General features: G+C 42.1%; 1 protein-coding gene across 1 annotated transcript in view; it reads right to left on the reverse strand.

Moving 5' to 3' along the window:
• Nucleotides 1-17,423, reverse strand: part of LOC110509422 (ryanodine receptor 1) — a 90,731-nt gene that overhangs the window by 12,154 nt on the left and 61,154 nt on the right. Inside the window, exons 72-86 of the mRNA XM_090226241.1 lie at nt 16,845-16,979; nt 16,594-16,706; nt 16,212-16,308; nt 16,011-16,117; nt 15,834-15,885; nt 15,641-15,733; nt 11,679-11,778; nt 11,106-11,185; nt 10,951-11,027; nt 9,544-9,617; nt 9,002-9,019; nt 6,554-6,634; nt 6,307-6,395; nt 5,788-5,916; nt 5,238-5,342 (exon numbers count right to left, since the gene is read on the reverse strand). Of these exons, the coding sequence (XP_090082367.1) occupies nt 5,238-5,342; nt 5,788-5,916; nt 6,307-6,395; nt 6,554-6,634; nt 9,002-9,019; nt 9,544-9,617; nt 10,951-11,027; nt 11,106-11,185; nt 11,679-11,778; nt 15,641-15,733; nt 15,834-15,885; nt 16,011-16,117; nt 16,212-16,308; nt 16,594-16,706; nt 16,845-16,979 (1,350 nt within the window). The remainder of the gene's footprint in view (nt 1-5,237; nt 5,343-5,787; nt 5,917-6,306; nt 6,396-6,553; nt 6,635-9,001; nt 9,020-9,543; nt 9,618-10,950; nt 11,028-11,105; nt 11,186-11,678; nt 11,779-15,640; nt 15,734-15,833; nt 15,886-16,010; nt 16,118-16,211; nt 16,309-16,593; nt 16,707-16,844; nt 16,980-17,423) is intronic.

The following is a 17,423-nucleotide window of genomic DNA, read 5'->3' on the forward strand; positions in this document are numbered from 1 at the left end:
ATTTTGACCCCACAGGGTGAGATCTTGCGTGGAGCCCCAGATCGAGGGAGATTATCAGTGGTCTTGTATGTCTTCCATTTCCTAATAATTGCTCCCACAGTTGATTTCTTCAAACCAAGCTGCTTACCTATTGCAGATTCAGGCTTCCCAGCCTGGTGCAGGTCTACAATTTTGTTTCTGGTGTCCTTTGACAGCTCTTTGGTCTTGGCCATAATGGAGTTTGGAGTGTGACTGTTTTAGGTTGTGGACAGGTGTCTTTTATACTGATAAAAAGTTCAAACAGGTGCAATTAATACAGGTAACAAGGGGAGGACAGAGGAGCCTCTTAAAGAAGAAGTTACAGGTCTGTGAGAGCCAGAAATTTGATTGTTTTTAGGTGACCAAATACTTATTTTCCACCATAATTTGCAAATAAATCCATTAAAAATCCTACAATGTGATTTTCTGGATTTTTTTCTCATTTTGTCTGTCATAGTTGAAGTGTACCTATGATGAAAATTACAGGCCTCTCTCATCTTTTTAAGTGGGAGAACTTACACAATTGGTGGCTAACTAAATACTTTTTTGCCCCACTGTATATGGAATCATGTAGTAACCAAAAAAGTGTTAAACAAATACAAATATATTTTATATTTGAGATTCTTCAAAGTAGCCTTGATGACAGCTTTGCACACTCTTGGCATTCTCTCAACCAGCTTTACGAGGTAGTCACCTGGAATGTGTTTCAATGAACAGGTGTGCCTTGTTAAAAGTTAATTTGTGGAATGTATTTCCTTCTTAATGTGTTTGAGCCAATCAGTTGTGTTGTGACAAGGTAGGGGTGGTATACAGAAGATAGCCCTATTTGGTAAAAGACCAAGTCCATATTATGGCAAGAACAGTTCAAATAAGCAAAGAGAAATGACAGTCCATCGTTACTTTAAGAAATGAAGGTCAGTCAATCCGGAAAAAAATGAAGTTTCTTCAAGTGCAGTCGCAAAAACCATCAAGCTTTATGATGAAACTAGCTCTCATGAGAACCGCCACAGGAAAGGAAGACCCCGAATTACCCCTGCTGCAGAGGATAAGTTCATTAGAGTTACCAGCCTCAGAAATTGCAGCCCAAATAAATGCTTCACAGAGTTCAAGTAACAGACTCTCCACTTCAACTGTTCAGAAGATACTAGGTGAATCAGGCCTTCATGGTCGAATTGCTGCAAAGAAACCACTACTAAATGACACCAATAAGAAGAAGAGACTTGCTTGGGCCAAAAAATATGAGCAATGGACATTAGACGGTGGAAATCTGTCCTTTGGTCTGATGAGTCCAAATTTGAGATTTTTGGTTCCATCCGCCGTTTTTTTGTGAGACGCAGAGGAGGTGAATGGATGATCTCTGCATGTGTGGTTCCCACCGTGAAGCATGAAGGAGGAGGTGTGATGGTGTGGGGGTGCTTTGCTGGTGACACTATCTGTGATTTATTTAGAATTCAAGGCACATTTAACCAGCATGGCTACCACAGCATTCTGCAGCGATACGCCATCCCATCTGGTATGTGCTAAGTGGGACTATCATTTGTAAATGCTTACGTCAAAACTGCCATTACAGTAAATGTCAAAACTGCCATTACATTAAATGCTTATGTCAAAACTGCCATTACAGTAAATGCTTATGTTAAAACTGCCAATACAGTAAATGCTTATGTTAAAACTGCCAATACAGTAAATGCTTGTCTCCACGGTAAGACAGAATGAGATGAAGGTTAGCAGGATATCCCCTTTGCTTGCATTTTTTTTGAGGTACACATTTAAAATATTTCATCATAAACGATTAACCGATCAGGGAAAATTACATTTTACTACATCAACTTACATTTGACATGTATACACTTTACAATTCATGAGAGCCTGTAAGTTCACTTGGTTTTCGGCCAACAACATATAGTTTAAGAGTTCTTAAAAGTTAAAAAGAATATACATTTTACACAGAAAGACTAGAGAGCAACATGCATCTACAACTTTATGCTGGGGCAATGTTAGAATTAGTCAGAAAGCATCCCATCATACATACATACATACACATACACATATACACATATACACACACACACACACACACACACACACACACACACACACACACACACACACACACACACACACACACACACACACACACACACACACACACACACACACACACACACACACACACACACACACACACACACACACACACACACACACACACACACAAAACATTACGGTGTCCAGGTCACTCTAACCCCTATACAGTGTACGCTCCATCAGAGGAGTGTTAAAGGGCTGTCCCTTCATTCAGCGAGCTTTACATTCACCTGCTTTTAAGCATTTCACTTTCCTATCCCTAATGTAGGTTAGCAATGTCATTGTATAAAGCACTTGAAGTTAACCAAATAAAGCAATGTTTCCATTGTTGCAGTAGGTTGTGTTGCCACTGTTCTGGAGGTTGACATACAATATTATTGAATTACAAAATAACCATTTTTCTTCTTCTTATTCTAGCATTAAAGGCAGGTGAGTATAAAACTGAGAAAAAAGCAGGGATGAATCAGGAACAAACTGGTAAACACCCAATCACGTCAATGATAGATAAATAAAATGAGTACATGCTTTACCCTGCATAGACCATGTGAAAGACAGTTTACATAATCAATATCTCATAGGATTTGTAAACGATAAAAACATAAAGACAGTGCTACATTTCAAAGTACTTGGATTTTACAGTTGCCTATAGTTTCATCAAGGTGTCACGTACTAACATTACACCGCTAGTATATTTCATTATCAGTACATATAACTTATCAATCTACAAACTGTTTACTTGTAACTAACATACTTACAGTACGGTACAAATGTGCCGTTACTTTCTTCAGTTAAAAAAGGAGTACCACTGTTCAATAGTGTTCCAGTCATGTATGTGGTGTGTCTGCAAGCCAGTGCATTAGTGTGAATGTCAGGTAGAAAAAGAGAGTGTGCATGAGAAGATATCTGTGAGGAGATATCTGTGAGGAGATATCTGTGGAGATATCTCTGAGGCTGATTGCTTTATGCCTGGGAGTAAGAGAGGACACTTTCATGTAGCAGAGGTTTTTAGCATCACAATAAGATCTAGTTCACCATTCCAGATTCACTTTCTATAAACTACTTTCACGGTACATATATATTTTTTAAATGACAGACTTATCAGTCAAACAATGCAACAAAAGTGTTCAAGTTGTTGGCTTGAAAGGCGTTTGTTAAATGCATAGTTGGCAGTCAAGTGTAAGTTCAGAGCAGATTTTCACCCCAGAAATGGTAACACAGACCACTTTGATATGTGAAACCACAATCCTTTAATAAAAAATGCACAAACTAGCCTATACCATGAAATGTAGATGCAAGTGTATTTTGTGCACAGCGTAGTTACATACAGATGATTTGTGGGGGCATTTACATGCCATATACATACAGTGCCTTGCGAAAGTATTCGGCCCCCTTGAACTTTGCGACCTTTTGCCACATTTCAGGCTTCAAACATAAAGATATAAAACTGTATTTTTTTGTGAAGAATCAACAACAAGTGGGACACAATCATGAAGTGGAACGATTTATTGGATATTTCAAACTTTTTTAACAAATCAAAAACTGAAAAATTGGGCGTGCAAAATTATTCAGCCCCTTTACTTTCAGTGCAGAAAACTCTCTCCAGAAGTTCAGTGAGGATCTCTGAATGATCCAATGTTGACCTAAATGACTAATGATGATAAATACAATCCACCTGTGTGTAATCAAGTATCCGTATAAATGCACCTGCACTGTGATAGTCTCAGAGGTCCGTTAAAAGCGCAGAGAGCATCATGAAGAACAAGGAACACACCAGGCAGGTCCGAGATACTGTTGTGAAGAAGTTTAAAGCCGGATTTGGATACAAAAAGATTTCCCAAGCTTTAAACATCCCAAGGAGCACTGTGCAAGCAATAATATTGAAATGGAAGGAGTATCAGACCACTGCAAATCTACCAAGACCTGGCCGTCCCTCTAAACTTTCAGCTCATACAAGGAGAAGACTGATCAGAGATGCAGCCAAGAGGTCCATGATCACTCTGGATGAACTGCAGAGATCTACAGCTGAGGTGGGAGACTCTGTCCATAGGACAACAATCAGTCGTATATTGCACAAATCTGGCCTTTATGGAAGAGTGGCAAGAAGAAAGCCATTTCTTAAAGATATCCATAAAAAGTGTTGTTTAAAGTTTGCCACAAGCCACCTGGGAGACACACCAAACATGTGGAAGAAGGTGCTCTGGTCAGATGAAACCAAAATTGAACTTTTTGGCAACAATGCAAAACGTTATGTTTGGCGTAAAAGCAACACAGCTGAACACACCATCCCCACTGTCAAACATGGTGGTGGCAGCATCATGGTTTGGGCCTGCTTTTCTTCAGCAGGGACAGGGAAGATGGTTAAAATTGATGGGAAGATGGATGGAGCCAAATACAGGACCATTCTGGAAGAAAACCTGATGGAGTCTGCAAAAGACCTTAGACTGGGACGGAGATTTGTCTTCCAACAAGACAATGATCCAAAACATAAAGCAAAATCTACAATGGAATGGTTCAAAAATAAACATATCCAGGTGTTAGAATGGCCAAGTCAAAGTCCAGACCTGAATCCAATCGAGAATCTGTGGAAAGAACTGAAAACTGCTGTTCACAAATGCTCTCCATCCAACCTCACTGAGCTCGAGCTGTTTTCCAAGGAGGAATGGGAAAAAATGTCAGTCTCTCGATGTGCAAAACTGATAGAGACATACCCCAAGCGACGTACAGCTGTAATCGCAGCAAAAGGTGGCGCTACAAAGTATTAACTTAAGGGGGCTGAATAATTTTGCACGCCCAATTTTTTAGTTTTTGATTTGTTAAAAAAGTTAGAAATATCCAATAAATGTCGTTCCACTTCATGATTGTGTCCCACTTGTTGTTGATTCTTCACAAAAAAATACAGTTTTATATCTTTATGTTTTAAGCCTGAAATGTGGCAAAAGGTCGCAAAGTTCAAGGGGGCGGAATACTTTCGCAAGGCACTGTATATATATACAAACTATGTAATTTCCTCATGCACATCCAACTTTAGTGTAAGGTACACAATGTGTGGTTTCTAGGGGGATAGTAGCCATGTTTTGTGTGCTGAGATGTGTAGATGTGTATGTTGATATTTTGAGGCAGGTAGCTTGTACCTGTGCCAGCTTCATCATCAAGTGGGCAAAGACGTGGAGGAAGCCTACTACTGCATCCCACAACCTGCTGTGGGTCAGGGACTGCTGGTTGCCTGTACACGGACCCTGAGGGGAGACCACCGGGTACGTACGGTCACACACTTACCCAGTAACATCCAGTCATCAAATCAAATCTATTTATATAGCCCTTCTTACATCAGCTGATATCTCAAAGTGCTGTACAGAAACCCAGCCTAAAACCCCAAACAGCAAGCAATGCAGGTGTAGAAGCACGGTGGCTAGGAAAAACTCCCTAGAAAGGCCAGAACCTAGGAAGAAACCTAGAGAGGAACCAGGCTATGTCGGGTGGCCAGTCCTCTTCTGGCTGTGCCGGGTGGAGATTATAACAGAACATGGCCAAGATGTTCAAATGTTCATAAATGACCAGCAGGATCAAATAATAATAATCACAGTAGTTGTCGAGGGTGCAACAGGTCAGCACCTCAGGAGTAAATGTCAGTTGGCTTTTCAGTCATCTACATACTGTACAGATGAATGGGTTTATACTCACCTGGATGTACTCAGTCAGACTGTTAAAGATCTGTTTAGCCACTGTCATGGCCTTGGAGAAGTTCTTCTTGCCTGGCTCATCGATGATCTCTTTCCCAGAGTAATACCAGTAGAAATCACTGATTGACTCCTTTAGAGAGAGTGAAAGATAGAGAGCGAGAGATAGAGAAAGTGAGAGGGTGAACGAGTGAGGGTGAAAGAGCGAGAAGGTGAGAGAGAGAGAGAAAGAGAGAGAGAGAGAAAGAGAGAGAGAGAGAGAGAGGGGGGGTGAGAGAGAGAGGGGGTGAGAGAGAGAGAGAGCGGGAGAGAGAGAGCGGGAGAGAGAGAGGGTTAGAGAGAAAGCCACTGTGCTTCTGCATTTCTTGCTCTTTGTAGTTTTAGGTTGGGTTTCTGCACTTTGTGACAACTGCTGATGTGAAAAGGGCTTTATAAAATTCATTAGAAATGTGAATTTTCACGGTAAAAGGGACAACAGGACACCTTTTTAACAGGTATGTGTTAATAGTCAGAGTCCCAGTACCTGCAGTCGGAGGAGGTAATCCACAGTGCAGATGATGATGTTGATAGTGGTGGTGCTGCCTGTCTGTGTCCTCAAGTAGTTCTGGAAATCTGGAGTAAAAACAGAGTCCACTCAAATAGACTGCCAACATTTGATTAGCATTACAGAAAGTCATGATTCAAAGTCATTGTCCTAAGTGTTGCTGTGCCGCCACAGATGAATCCATCATTCCCTAAATAGAACAGCATTGGATAATATTTTTTCTCACCGTTATTGTGGCCCTCACAGAGCAGCTGCAACACGCGGAACAGATCACATGTAAACTCATCATCCGACATGACTTTCTCACCTAGAGAGGTCAGACAAAGGGGCAGAGGATCAGACTAGTTTTAGGGGTACTGGATGTATTTGACATAAGGGGGGGTTCAGTCAGGCCACCTCTTTCTATCTGTATGTAATGTAGGTGGGAGACTAACTAGACAATTTGAGCCATTCATCCGAGTGTTAGCCAGTGCGTGCCATGGTCAGCAGCACACATGCTTGCAGCAATAAGGTGAGTGTGATGATCATTTCACAGCTCTCCATCACGTCTGCATAATCATATTAGTAAGAGCTGCAATAGCCTCCTCCTTACAGACGGTCCATCTTCCTTTAGTCCATACTGAGTTGTTCACTGTAGCTACAATATAGAAAACTTCAAACACTTGCTGAATCATGGCCAATAGGTTGGCATGTAATGTAAAAGCACATTCACAGCAACAAGCAACGATAAGAACTTCTGCACTTTATTACACATAATCAAACACCATTATGTCACATACATAAACACAAAAAGAAACAGTTCTCCATCAACACTGAAAACACAGTATACTAAATACACAGTATACATACAGATAAAAGTACATGGTCACATCAACATGTATAGATACAATGGACAACACTGTGTTCCGCACAGACATTCAACGTAATGGAGAAGTTGACCCTGTCAGTTCCTTAGTCAGTGCATGCAGAAACACAGTCATGCAGCACAGACCTACTGCACTCCTCTACCTCCACTGAATGTGGGTTAAGAGGGCCAGAGTTTGGACTTCTGTCCAAGCAAGGTAGAGTGGAGGAGGGATTATGTCTTTGTGGGGGGGATTACAGTGTAAGTCATGTGAGGGTTCAGAGGTGGGTGGGGCAGACAGAGTGCTGATCTAGGATCAGTTTGCCTTTCATATCATAAAAAAAATATGATTACAGCGCATTCGGAAAGTATTCAGACGCCTTCCCCTTTTCCACATTTTAATACGTTACAGCCTTATTCTAAAATGGATACCATAAAAACAATCCTCATCAATCTACATACTACATAATGACAAAGCGAAAACAGATTTTGGGGAATTATTTGCTAGCTTATAAAAATCAAAAACTGAAATACCTTTTTACATACGTTTTCAGACCCTTTGCTATGAGACTCGAAATTGAGCTCAGGTGCAGTTGTTCCCCTTGATCATCCTTGTTTCTACAACTTGATTGGAGTCCACCTGTGGTAAATTCAATTGATTGGACATGATTTGGAAAGGCACACGCCTGTCTATATAAGTTCCCACAGTTGACAGTGCATGTCAGAGCAAAAACCAACCCATGAGGTCGAAGTATTTGTCCGTAGAGCTCAAAGACAGGATTGTGTCGAGGCACAGATCTGGGGAAGGGTACAAAAAATGTATGCAGCATTGAAGGTCCCCAAGAACACAGTGGCCTCCATCATTCTTAAATGGAAGAAGTTTGGAACCACCAAGACTCTTCCTAGAGCTGGCCGCCCGGCCAAACTGAGCAAGCGGGGTAGAAGGGGCTTGGTCAGGTAGTCGACCAAGAACCCGATGGTCACTCTGACAGAGCTCCAGAGTTCCTCTGTGGAGATGGGAGAACCTTCCAGAAGGACAACCATCTCCGCAGCACTCCACCAATCAGGCCTTTCTGGTAGAGTGGCCAGACGAAAGCCATGACAGCCTCATTGGAGTTTGACAGGATTCTGTGTATGACTGGATTGCACAGGGTCTGAACACCATTCTTTTTTTGTTATACATTTGCAAACATTTCTAAAAACCTGTTTTTGCTTTGTCATTATGAGGTATTGTGTGTAGATTGATCAGGGGAAAAAACAAGTTAATCAATTTTAGAATAAGGCTGAACATAACAAAATGTGGAAAAAGTCAAGGGGTCTGAATACTTTCCAAATGCACTGTATATAGATCCTAGATCAGCAATCCTACTCTGAGATGCTTTGTGGATCCAGAGTTACAAACACTGAGGATTAATATGAGAGATAGATAGATCCAGATATTGAGCTTATTCCGTGCTCAGGAAGTCTGATCGCAATAGTGGTGAGCTTCTGAGTTTCAGTAGATCTGTGGTTAGCCACTCAATGGGAAAAAAACACTTTTCAGTCATTGTCTGTTGTTAGGGTACATTACTCTTTGAGAGTTGAATAAGTTTACTATGAATACAATATATAGTCATGTACAGTATATACCAGAGAAACAATGGAATTGGCATTACTTGACATGACTGAAAGGTTATTTCATAAACTCCTTGAGTGTGTTATTGAATAAAGGTGGGCCCCACAACACAAGATAATTAAGAGCTAAAGAAAATGAAGAGACAGGAAGAGGGAACAGGGAGGGCAATAGAAAGAGAAAAGGTAGAAAAACAGAGGGACAGAGGTATCATTTACCCCGTTCTGACTTCATGTCTGAGGACCAGCAAAGGAGGGAATGGGAAGAGAGGATAGGGGAGGGAGGGACGCGATGATGGCAAGGTAGGGAAAGAGAGCGATGGTGAGTTGATTGACAACAGTAGAACACGTAGGAGTTTTAAACTAAGAATTAGTTAAAAAATAATTCTACATTTACAAAATATTTTACAAATTAACATTGAATGTAAACACAAAATATTAGCAAGTCAAAATACAGTACTAAAAAGACACCATGTAAATTCAAATTACCAACTGACAAGGCATTAGCACTGACAAAATTACAGCCATATCAACACATGAATCACTCAATCATTATTGGACATCAGAGTTGATGGATGTTACTAATACTGAAAAAATATGAGGAATGAAGTGGAGGAACTCCCACTCAGTGACCATAGGCCCTGATACTGCACATGTGTGAGTGTGTGATTGTCTAGGCAGGACATGGATGCAAAGATGGTGTAAGGTGGTACAAAGTTGGTGTACCAGTGTCCAGAACAGTGAGAGCTTTAAAGACTTACTTGTTCCCTCCTCCGACAACATGCCCAGACCCTCTGCCTTGTTCTGTCTCTCAAAGGCATTCAGGTCCAGGACACTGCCACGAAAAACAACATACAGTCAACTTTTATCAAACTTCATAAGCTGTTGGCTCCATTTTCCATTTATAGACACTACTGTTCAAAAGTTTGGGGTCACTTAGAAATGTCCTTGTTTTTGAAAGAAAAGCACATTTTTTGTCCATTAAAATAACATCAAATTGATCAGAAATACAGTGTAGACATTGTTAATGTTGTAAATGACTATTGTAGCTGGAAACGGCAGATTTTTTATGGAATATCTACATAGGCATACAGAGGCCCATTATCAGCAACCATCACTCCTGTGTTCCAATAGCACGTTGTGTTAGCTAATCCAAGTTTATAATTTTAAAAGGCTAATTGATCAATAGAAAACACTTTCGCAATTATGTTAGCACAGCTGAAAACTGTTGTGCTAACTAAAGAAGCAATAAAACTGGCCTTCTTTTAACAAGTTGAGTATCTGGAGCATTAGCATTTGTGGGTTCGATTACAGGCTCAAAATGGCCAGAAACAAATAACTTTCTTCTGAAAATCGTCAGTCTATTCTTGTTCTGAGAAATGAAGGCTATTCCATGCGACAAAATTTCCAAGAAACTGAAGATCTCGTACAACACTGTGTACTACTCCCTTCACAGAATAGCGCAATCTGGCCCAAACCAGAATAGAAAGAGGAGTGGGAGGCCCCGGTGCACAACTGAGCAAGAGTACAATTAGAGTGTCTAGTTTGAGAAACATGCGCCTCACAAGTCCTCAACTGGCAGCTTCATTAAATAGTACCTGCAAAACACCAGATTTTAGAAAAGCAGGGCAGGATGGATATAGATCTATAACAGTTTTGAAGAGGGGGATGACCGCGGCAGCTTTCCAATCTTTGGGGATCTCAGACGATACGAAAGAGAGGTTGAAAAGGCTAGTAATAGGGGTTGTAACAATTTCGGCGGATCATTTTAGAAAGAGAGGGCCCAGATTGTCTTGCCCAGCTGATTTGTAGGGGTCCAGATTTTTCAGCTCTTTCAGAACATCACCTGTCTGAATTTGGGTGAAGGAGAAATGGTGGGGGGGCTTGGGCAAGTTGCTGCAGGGGGTGCAGAGCTGTTGGCCGGGGTAGGGGGTAGCCAGGTGGAAAGCATGGCCAGTCGTAGAAAAATGCTTATTGAAAATACCGATTATCGTAGATTTATAGGTGGTGACAGTGTTTCCTAGCCTCAGTGCAGTGGCCAGGGAGGAGGTACTCTTATTCTCCATGGGCTTTACAGTGAGTGTCCCAAAACTTTTTGGAATGAGTAGGTGTATCCAAACTTTTGACTGGTACTGTCCTTTATGAGTAATTCAGGGGTGAAGACAAACCTGCATGTCTGCATTAGAGCCTGGACACTCAAAAAGAAGCCAACATCCTTCTTGTCCTTCAAGTACTCAAGCATTTTCTGCAAGCAGACAGTGAGACCAGTCAATTACTACTATATCCTCAGGTCAGATGGACAGCCCACTGAGAGAACACTTACCTGTTGAACCTCAACATTACCACCGTTTAGGATGGAGATGCCCAATTTAAGGGTGGAGGACACCATGCAGCCAGTCTCACCTAAATGCAGAGAAAAGTATTCTTTACCATTCAAGATGGACGGGTATGAATAATGTCTTTGATGTGTCGACCATGACACCCTTCAAATACATGCACTGTGGTGGAGGGACATTGACTTGTAGTACTGCAGGGTTCTCCAATAGGCGGTCTGCAGGCCAAATTATTTTATTTGCCCCCCCCCCCCCCTCAAGTTTTTATGAGCAAAAAATAAGCCTCAATGTGATTTTAATTTAGGAAATCTGTTTCGAGGTATTCCTACGCATAAATAGAGAGAGGCATATATGATCGTATCCCAATGTAATCAAGGTTTGATTTGATTTTGTTTTTGTTAAATACTATATCTGTTTGGGATTCTTGTGGTCAATTTGAAGTGTACAAATTATTTATAACTAAATTATGTTCCGTCCCCCTGACCATCCTCTCAAGGAGTAATCATCCCACAGTTGAATGTAATTGGGGATCCTTGGTGTAACTGCATGGGTTGGGGAAGTACCTTTGCAAGCACTGATCATCTGCAGCACCATCTCAGCCGCCCCACGGTTATGGAGACGGGACTGCTGGTACAGAAGTCTCTGTTTCTCCATCTCTTTTTCCTGTGATGGACACAGATGCTGTGACTGTGTCCTGATGGTCACACAAAGAAGGAGAACAAGTGACAGTCACACAGTCCCTCTGCATTCACACAGCTAGTACCTAGCTGTATAGACCTTCTCTCTGAGCTCCACTGATTTGCTGCCCTAAACTTTGTTTTAATAGTGTAGGCCTATTGTTTTAAATGCTTCATATACAATGCCAGTCAAAGTTTGGACACACCTACTCATTGAAAGTTTTTTCTTTATTTTGACTATTTTCAACATTGTAGAAAAATAGTGAAAACATCAAACTATGAAATAACACATAATGAATGGTATAATAAGCAAAAAAGTGTTTAAAAAATCTAAATATATTTTAGATTTTAGATTCTTCAAAGTATCCACCCTTTGCATTGATGACAACTTTGCACACGCTTGGCATTTTCTCAACCAGCTTCATGAGGTAGTCACCTGGAATGCTTTTCCAACAGTCTTGAATGAGTTCCCGCATATGCTGAGCACTTGTTGGATGCTTTTCCTTCACTTTTCCTTAATTGAAATGCATTTCATGAAGCTGGTTGAGAGAATACCAAGAGTGTGCAAAGCTGTCATCAAGGCAAAATATATATATTTACATTTTATTTAACCTTTATTTAACTAGGCAAGTCAGTTAAGAACAAATTCTTATTTACCATGACGGCCTACACCGGTCAAACCTGGATGACGCTGGGCCAATTGTGCGCCGTCCTTTAGACTCCCAATCATGGCCGGTTGTGATACAGGGTGTCTGTAGTGACGACTCAAGAACTGAGATGCAGTGCCTTAAACCGCTAATTTGTTCTTAACTGACTTGCTGTAGTTAAATAAAATAAAAAATACATTTGTTTAACACTTCTTTGGTTACTACATGATTCCATATGTGTTATTTCATAGTTTGGATGTCTTCACTATTATTCTACAATGTAGAAAATAGTGAAAATAAAGAAAATCCCTGGAATGAGTAGGTCTGTCTAAACTTTTGACTTACCGAATATCTAAAATTGAAATAGTTTCTCACTCTCAGTTTCTACTCTCCACCTCCATTTCTTAGTTGCCATTTTCCTCTCACTGTATGTAATTGATAAACTCATTCAAACCTGCATGCTTTATCTGCTTTTTGACTCGTTTTCCACACATTTCATTACTTCCATTCCACCTATCTGTTTCTCTCTCTCACCCATTCTCTCTCCCCAGTTAATTAGTCATGGAGTCGTTGCACTACTTCTGCACGTTTGCTGACTGGAGCAAACGTTAGACTACAGCAAACAGCCCTGATGGCCTTGCACGCTGCAGAGCTAGCCGTTGCAAAGAACCATACAGGATCTATTGAATAACCACAGTGTCCCCCTTGGTGTCTTAAATAAATGTAATGACATTTTTATTTTAAAAAGCCCAAACATGTCTGTCACAGAACTACATTTGTAGTGTAAGCTTGCAACATTTTGACAAGTGCAATGTAATGCAATTAAGTATATAGAAGGTATAAAAACTAACCAGATTTGATATTGTAACCAACATTTTCTTTTCAACCAAGACTTAATTAAAACAAAAGTAATACAAATACATATTTAATCAGTTCCCACAAGCATCCCACCCTCCTAAGCCACCCACCCACCCTCCTAACCCACCCACCCACCCGCGTATGCCTGATTATGGTCTACCCAGTAAGCATGGTGCAGATGTACTTGACATTACTTATAGAGTTTCCAATCCAATGGAAACAAGAGGGGGGTTTGGATAAGCCCTCTATCAGGTGTAGTATACAGTCTGTCTATCAGTGAATGTGTTGTTGCTGGAACTCTTCTTACACATATTCTTACTGTATGTGTCAGTCTAGGTGTCTGGGAGAGTAGACAGGCTTTCACTGTAGTCTATTGGTCAATACGCTAAGAAAGTATGGAAGGGAACAGCATTGTTATACCTTGTAACACTCAGTTAATAGAGATAAAGGTGTTACGCCAGAGTAAGTGGGAGAGCAGTAAGAGAACATGGAACTGACACAGACGTGGTCAGAGGTCAGTCAAAGGGTCAGTAGTTGGTTACAATCTGAGAAACAGACAGGATCAGTTCTGTTCGAGATTCCATCTGAGAAACAGACAGGATCAGTTCTGTTAGAGATTCCATCTGAATCTACATGAAAGACCATAGGTGGGGTATGGTGGTATGAGCTGGTATGAGCTGGCAGTGATAGACTAGACTTGGGACAATGTGTGGTAACCAACAACATGGCTAATGGCCTCCTACACTCTAAAGGTAACAATTTACAGACGCAGGAGTAATTCCTATTCGTCCAAATATACCACATAAGTGGCATAAAATACTGGTATATACACTGAGTGGACAAAACTTTAGGAACACCGGCTCTTTCTATGACAGACTGACCAGGTGAATCCAGGTGAAAGCTATGTTGATGTCACTTGTTAAATCCACTTCAATCAGTGTAGGTGAAGGGAAAGGACAGGTTAAAGAAGGATTTTTCAGCCTTGAGACAATTGAGACATGGATTGTGTATGTGTGCCATTCAGAGGATTTATTTTCCTTTGAACGGGGTATGGTAGAAGGTGCCAGGAGCACCGGTTTGAATGTGTCAAGAACTGTAACGCTGCTGGAATTTTCACGCTCAACAGTTTCCCGTGTGTATCAAGAATGGTCCACCACCCAAAGGACATCCAGTGAACTTGACAACTGTGGGAAGCATTGGAGTCAACATGGGCCAGCATCCCTGTGGAACACTTTCCACACTTTGTAGAGTCCGTCCCCCGGCGAATTGAGGGCGTGGGTGTGCAACTCAATATTAGGAAGGTGTTCCTAATGTTTTGTATGCTTAGTGTATATACAAACTATGGAAATTATTAGATGTATTTCTTTTTTTTTTTTTTTTTTTTGAATTTTACCCCTTTTTCTCCCCAATTTCGTAGTATCCAATTGTTGTAGTAGCTACTATCTTGTCTCATCGCTACAACTCCCGTACGGGCTCGTGAGAGACGAAGGTTGAAAGTCATGCGTCCTCCGATACACAACCAACCAAGCCGCTGCTTCTTTAACACAGCGCACATCCAACCCGGAAGCCAGCCGCACCAATGCGCCGGAGGAAACACCGTGCACCTGGCCACCTTGGCTAGCGTACACTGCGCCCAGCCCGCCACAGGAGTCGCTGGTGCGCGATGAGACAAGGACACCCCTACCGACTAACCCGGGCGACGCTAGGCCAATTGTGCGGCCGGTTACGACAGAGCCTGGGCGCGAACCCAGGACTCTGATGGCACAGCTGGCGCTGCAGTACAGCGCCCTTAACCACTGCGCCACCCGGGAGGCCCCTATTAGATGTATTTCTGTCCAAAATAATCGAGGAGCCATTATATGATTGACAACAGTATTTGACCCATGTAAATACATTCTGCCTGCCAAATTGAAGGAATTACTCATCAATAGAACTTTGTGCTATTGATGATGGTCCACATGATTGTGTATGGTCTAGATAAGTTGTATTTTCCAATCACTTTGTGAGTCATGCAACATCTACAGAATGTTAACGGCGTTGTTAACCACAACAGCCAGGTACAATCCAGAAACACTTGGAGTGAAGCAAAACACAAAGAAGGAGAACAAGCGACAAACAAATAACATTTAGGAGGAAGCAACAAGCATATAAAGGAACAGATAGAAGAGACAAAAGAGGGATGAGAGAGGAGAGAGAAGAAGAGGAGACAGAGAGAGAGAAGAGCGATAGAGAACAGAGAGATGTGGTTGCATGCTGATGTGCAGTGGATGATGTGGTCACTCGATGCGTTGAGAGCTACCGCTCCAGTGTCTCCCTGCTCCCCTGCCCCTGGCCGCCCCATACCAGTTCTGTCTGTTGCACCTCAAAGGACATCTCATCCTCAGCCCCTTCCTCCACCTCCTCTCCCCCTTCGTCCTCCTCACCAATGTGGCAGCTCTACAACACACACAGACAAGGAAAAAATAAATGACATACTTTAAATACATTCATATACAAATAACAATAACATGCTAAAATGTTCCATCATAAAACTCACCTTTGCCATAATATCAGCGTATGCCATATATAGGTAATCTGTATCAAGTTTACTGTAACGTTGAGAAGAAACAGAGGCTTAGGCAACATGTCAAAAGGTTGAGATGCGTGTTTAGTGTTGAATTCAATCCAAAAGCTGCTCAACTAACATGCTTGAGGGAGAAAAGGAGAGTCCCACCTCTTCTCTGTGAGAGCGGTACGGCTGAAATGCAAAATTAGTTGGTGAAGGGGATCTGGCTTAGTCTCAGTCTCTTCCTCTTCCTCTCCTTCCTGCTCCATGGCTTTCTGTGTTTGAGAAAGAGATGTGGAAGTGAAACTACAGGAGGAAACTCGCAGGTCCTGAAATCCTCAAAAGGTGAGTCAAGCATGCAGAGCTTACAGACAAGTCGTCTATCATTCTGTCCTCAAAGGAGTAGCCTTCAGTATGGATCCAGTTGCATTTGTATCCTTCCAGGAACATATTGGAAGCTCTATGCCTGTGAGGCAGACAGAAAACCATGTTAGTGTCTGTATTTTATTTGTGGCTGTGTGTTACTTACTGGATATGTTTGAATGTGGAGGCAGGTAGCCTAACATTTTAGAATGTCGGACCAGTAACTGAAAAGTCGCTGGTTCTAATCTCAGAGCAGACTAGGTGAAAAATCTGTCGATGTGCACTTGAGCAAGGCGCTTAACCCTAATTTCTTGTGTAAATCGCTCTGGATTAGAGTGCCTGCTAGATGACTCAAATGTAAATACAAGACTGTAGTAGCGTCTCTAACCTGGGTAGGTTGTAGAGTGGAGTCATCCTAAAGCAGGCTACCACAGCCTTGCGTCTCTGCTTGGAGAGCAGTTTGTGCCACACAATCTTTTTGGATTTGAAGGGGTGCTCCGTCTAAGTGAGACAAGATAATTGAGAGAAACGGCACCACTGACATCATGCCATGTGTGTGAAGTAGGACTATAGGGATACTGTGGGATTATATTGATGTTGTAGTATTGAAGTACTGAGTGTACTACTACTACTACTCACCACCTCAATGTGATAGAGAACAGCTGACACCTCCTGCACCCTCTTCACCACTTTCTCTGGAGCGTCAGCATCCTCAGCCTTCCCTGCCATCTCCTTATACAGGGACATCTGCCAGCACATGGACGGGTTCTCCACCTGAACACAACACACTGCAGCTAGAGGAACGCACACTGCAGCTAGAGGAACACACACTGCAGCTAGAGGAACACACACTGCAGCCGGGGGAACGCACAGTGCAGCCGGAGGAACACTCACTGCAGCCGGAGGAACACACAGTGCAGCTAGAGGAACACACACTGCATCCGGAGGAACACACAGTGCAGACCTTGGCTCGGTCATAGGAACACACAGTGCAGCCGGAGGAACACACAGTGCAGACCTTGGCTCGGTCATAGGAACACACAGTGCAGCCGGAGGAACACTCACTGCAGCCAGGGGAACACACAGTGCAGACCTTGGCTCGGTCATAGGAACACACAGTGCAGCCGGAGGAACACTCACTGCAGCCAGGGGAACACACAGTGCAGACCTTGGCTCGGTCATAGGAACACACAGTGCAGCCGGAGGAACACACAGTGC

This window comes from Oncorhynchus mykiss, chromosome 29 (assembly GCF_057628025.1).
Source record: "Oncorhynchus mykiss isolate SJ-2025 chromosome 29, ASM5762802v1, whole genome shotgun sequence".
Taxonomy (NCBI): Eukaryota; Metazoa; Chordata; class Actinopteri; order Salmoniformes; family Salmonidae; genus Oncorhynchus; species Oncorhynchus mykiss.